Genomic DNA, 4,749 nt, shown 5'->3' with positions numbered 1-4,749 from the left:
TACAAAGCCATTAGTGATATATACCCAGTTGTTTTTTTATGTTTTTTATATTTTATATATATATATGTATACATATATATATAAGAAAGTGCAGATGTTCTCCAAAAAATCTTGGCATCAGGATGAAGTGTCACAAAGAAGGTGTTCATCCTAGGTGAGTGCCTACGGCTGTTATACCACCAGGCCTCCACTTCAGTTGGCTCCATCCTGGAAGATGACGTTTCCCAGGGTGGAGGAGAGACGCTGTGAGCTGTACACTAGGGGTGAAGGGAAGGTGAAGCTATGGAGAGGAGAGGAATGGATCGAACCCGAACTAATTAGATTGGGTTGAACGGGAGTGGGGGGTGTGTTTGTGTGTGTGTGTGTGTGTGTGTGTGTGTGTGCATGTGTATGTGTGTACCTACACCAGAAGGAAGAGGCTGCAGGTGTAGGGACCTATGTGCAGAGATTTGTGATTTGCATGTGGGTATGTGTGTAAGAGAAAAACGAGTGGGTGAGAACGTTCGAGCAAGACCCGCCCCCTCCCTCCCCACCTTGCAGTTTCCAGGCATGCAGCAAACTGCATTATTAATACATGTACAGAATCTGTGCCATGAGGGCAAGAGGAACGAAAGCCACAAATGTCAATTTGTTTTCCCCCCTCCCTGTCAAAACAAAACTACAACTAAAAACAAAAGTTACTGAAAAGAAAAAGACACATTGAATTTTACTTAATTAGGATCAATACAACGATCCCTAATATACCTTATACATGGCACAGTCAAAGTCTCAAGTTTCAGTATAAAAAAATAATAACATTTGCTGGCAAAAGTCTGCGAAGGCACTTCATTGATTAATGATCTGAGTATGGCCCTTCCTCCGAATCACATCTGAGTGGGGAGAGCATACATCTGTATTTTCTAGTTATCATGCGGTTTCAGTTCTGTTCAGGGCAGGGAAGTTTGTGAGAGTGGAGTTATTGGGACAAGTATAAAGGGAGCAAGGGATATATTTTTTTCTTTTTATTTTCTTTTGAAAAAAAAGCACTAATTTAATTTTCTTTTTCTGTTAGAACCTATATGTCGTCTTCTCCAGGACTTCGAGGTAATCCGGCTTGGTTTGAAGTTTGGCCCTTAACTCGAGGTAATCACTTTTTTGGGTTTGGTGGTCTGTGAAGCCCTTTCCAGCCGAGAAGAGAAGGGTTTCTTTGAGCCTGGCGTCCTGCTGTAAGTCTGGGTATTGCATGCCAGGAGGGTGGACATGCAGTTCCTTTAATTTGGGCACTGTGCCATAGAGACAGTCCACAAATCCCACTGTGCAGGGGGCCGGTGGCGGCCTCTCTCGGTCTAGTAGCGTACTGCCACCACCACAGCCTCCCCCGGGGGGAAACAGCAGCACCCCACCATTCTTCTCATGGCGGCGGAACCCAGCCAAGTCTCCCCCAGTTCCCGCAACTACCCCTGACGCCCCACCGGCGGCTGGGTGGTGAGGGTGAGGGTGAGGATGATTCATGGTCACTATGGTGTTGAGCTGGGAGCTGGACACTGCCAGGGCCCACTCCTTTTCTTTCTCTAGCAATGTCCGGTAGTTGCTGTGGTTCTCCTTGGGTGTCTCAGCAAACTGCTCACTTCCTAGGAGACCCTCCCCCATTCCTGGGGGTTGTGTCCCAGGAGCCCCGCGTTCTGCATGCCCTGTCTCCTGGACTGATGAAATGGCCGCCTCCTCCTCCTCACGAGGCTTGTAGATGGGGTTATTGCACATCTGAGTAACAGGGTGGGGTATGTACTCATATACATGACCCGCAGCAGGGGCCTTCTCTGGGGAAGACATAGCCGGTCGTCCCCCACCTCCACTTCCACCTCCACCACCTCCACCATCCTCAAAAAGCCGGTGGCATTGCATCTGGATGCCAGTGAGGTCCACGCCCTCCTGCCGCTTGCTTCTAAAGGGCAGCTTCTTCCGGCGCCGTCGGAGGACATAGGCAAAGAGGCCTGCAGCCACGAAGACTGCTGAAAAAAACAGAACCAGCAGGCTGAGAATCAGCACAGAAAGTGGCACAGGACCCCCAGGGGTTGAGAATTCATAAGGTGATGCACTCGTCGGCCCCCCAGCAAGGGGAGAGTCTCCAGGCTGAGCTGGGGACGCTCCAGCTGGCCCGATGTGCAGCATCTCTGGGCAGAGAACTTCCAGCTCGAGAGTGCGCACGTCACGGTGGGTGAGGTTCTCAGGGCTCCTGCACAGGACGTCACCCACCACGCTGACTGAGCTGATGGTTTCGATCCACTGTTTGAAGGGAACCAGGTCGCAGGTACAATCCCAAGGATTCTCATTGAGGTCTATCTGGACAATGGCGTTCAAGTGTTCCAGGACACCAGCCACAGGAAGGTAGAGGAAGTAGTTCTTCCTCAGGTTGAGCCGAGCCAGAGATGTGCCTGCAAAGGCATCTGTTGGCAGGGTTCTCAGCAAGTTATTGTTGAGGAATAGCAGCTTCAAGTTGGGCATGAGGCTGAAGGCCGCAGGTTGGATTTCCCGGATGACATTGAACTCAAAATACAAGTAGTGCAGACTCTGTAGGCCTCGGAACATGCCTGGTGTCAGCTTCTCGATATCGTTGCCATTGAGGAAGAGGCTCTTTAGGTTAGGCAGGTTGATGAAGGCCCCATCCTGGACGTAAGAAATACGATTATTCCCTAGATGTAAGAGATCCAAGGAAGAGAAATTCCAAAAATCAGAACGGTATATTTTCTGAATCAGATTGCTACTCAGATACAGTTTCTTAGCATTCAGTGGCCTTGGAAGAAGTTCAGAAATGTTATTAAATCCTCGCTCTTTGCAGTTGACAGTCAAGCCAAGGTCATTGATGTGCAAATTACAGGTACACCCAGTAGGGCATATAATGGGGATGGGTGGTCTGGTCTGGTAAGGAGCAATGGGAGGTTGGTTTGGACCAGGGTATAAAGCTTGGGATGTGGAGGGTGGCCTTGGTGTTCGAGGCTGTTTGGTGGGTTTGGGCTGTTTATTTGAGGACTTGTATTCGACAGAAGAAGCAGTAAAATGGACAGAGGACAGCATTGAGGAAGGCTTAGTTGGCCATGCATTCTCCTTGCTTGATGACAAGTGGGGAATCCCCAAACTAGCCTCCACCTCAGAGTCAGACAACAGGGGACAGAGTTCTGTCTTCCTGATTTCTCGCAGGTCCTTTCCATGGAAATGGAAAGGAGTCTCGCAGGTGATGTCTCCCACTAGGGCAGTGTAAGGAATGCGTTCCAGCCAACTCTTCAATTGCACAATTTCACATGTACAGTTCCAGGGATTTTCTTCCAGCTGGAGCTCCATCAGGCTTCTGCCAATGTGATCTAGCATTCCTCGGTAAAAAAGAACTTTTAACCTGTTTCCACGTAGGTCCAAGTGGGTTAAGGAGACAGCCTTAAATAAATTGGTTGGAAGCATGGGGATGAGATTATCATTTAAAATCAGAACTCTCAGTTTACTTAGGTTCCGAAATGCCCCACTCTCAATACGTTTAATGACATTGTAATCTGCCTGCAGATATTCCAGACTTTCCAAGCCAAGGAAGGTGTCATTTCTGAAGATGTCTAGTTTGTTCTCGTGTAGATATAGCCTCTTTAAAATCTTAAGACCATTGAAAGCTCCTGTTTGAATGTCCTGCAATGCATTGTTCCCAAGGTTAATGGACACAGCATTATTCAAATGAAGAAAACTGTTGGTGTACAATTTCCTCATTGAATTCCTCTGCAGATATAGTTTAAAAGGTCTTGACCAGAACTCAGCAATCTGACTAATATTTGTAAATCCTTTGCTGTCACAATGTATATGAAAGAGGCTTTCTTTCACTTCACAGTAGCATGGATCAAAACAGGGCTCATCTATTTCCTCTGAGTCCTCTATCAGGGGAATCGGGGTAGTCCATCCTAAAGCAATTGTGCTTAGAAGAATTATCCACAGCATCCTCCCTCTGTGAAGCAGCTCAGCTATAGAAGGTTTCATCGTTCACGGTTGATTACAAAACTGCAACAGAAATAAAGATGCAGATTTTTAGCTTTTAGTCATATGCTCTATTCTAATTGTCTCATACATGTGGGGCTTTTTAAGAGTGATATAAAAACTTTAGCAATTGTTGAACTGACACTCAAAATAACCTATCAACATGCTTAATATGTCCTATATCTTAAAATTAGGAGACTGAAATATTGTACCATGCGATGACATTTTCCTGAATCAAGCCATATTTGGTAAAGGGCATATCATGAAATCAAAAGCAGCCTTCATTGCTTCTTAGAGCAAGCAAGGAAACTGCATACAGTGATTCCTTTTAGGGATAGGCAGATTCAGTAATAATGGCAATCATTTGGCCATTACACCTGTTTGCCTGTTAAAAATCATATTGATATCAGAGGTGCCTATTATGGATCTGATTGAAACTCTGATGGAAGAAAGTGTTCTTTAAACTATGGGTTTCTATTCATAAAAAGACATGGCATACCCCAAAGCTATTAAAGAGTATGATAAATTATGAGCCCATTGACCAGTATCAGATGTTGAGATGTATAAGATGATTGGTATCTCAGGAAAACCTAAGATTTCTCTTAAGAAATGAGCACAATATGCTTAATTATAGTGCATGCTCAGTAACACACTATACCCCAACCCCTTTTGCCCAAGCAGATCATTAACATCTCCTTTAATTAAATGATTTCTACATATGTGTATCATTTTGGCCATTTAAATCCTTTAGGAGTGATTAGCCTT

At 45.7% G+C, this 4,749-nt stretch overlaps 1 protein-coding gene across 1 annotated transcript; it reads right to left on the bottom strand.

The window, feature by feature from the left end:
- Nucleotides 1–1,047: 1,047 nt before the first annotated feature.
- On the bottom strand, nt 1,048–3,987 carry SLITRK3 (SLIT and NTRK like family member 3). Its single transcript, XM_061193468.1, has one exon. The coding sequence runs from the start codon at nt 3,985–3,987 to the stop codon at nt 1,048–1,050; it is 2,940 nt and encodes a 979-aa protein (XP_061049451.1).
- Between the last annotated feature and the right edge of the window lie 762 nt (nt 3,988–4,749).

Source organism: Eubalaena glacialis, chromosome 6 (genome assembly GCF_028564815.1).
Source record: "Eubalaena glacialis isolate mEubGla1 chromosome 6, mEubGla1.1.hap2.+ XY, whole genome shotgun sequence".
In the NCBI taxonomy this organism is placed as follows: Eukaryota; Metazoa; Chordata; class Mammalia; order Artiodactyla; family Balaenidae; genus Eubalaena; species Eubalaena glacialis.
The sequence above is the reverse complement of the archived record's forward strand: the minus strand, read 5'-3'. Positions and strand labels throughout refer to the sequence as shown.

Excerpts from the sequence above, each read along its gene's own strand:
- SLITRK3 (XM_061193468.1), bottom strand. The coding sequence starts at position 3,987 with ATGAAACCTTCTATAGCTGAGCTGCTTCACAGAGGGAGGATGCTGTGG.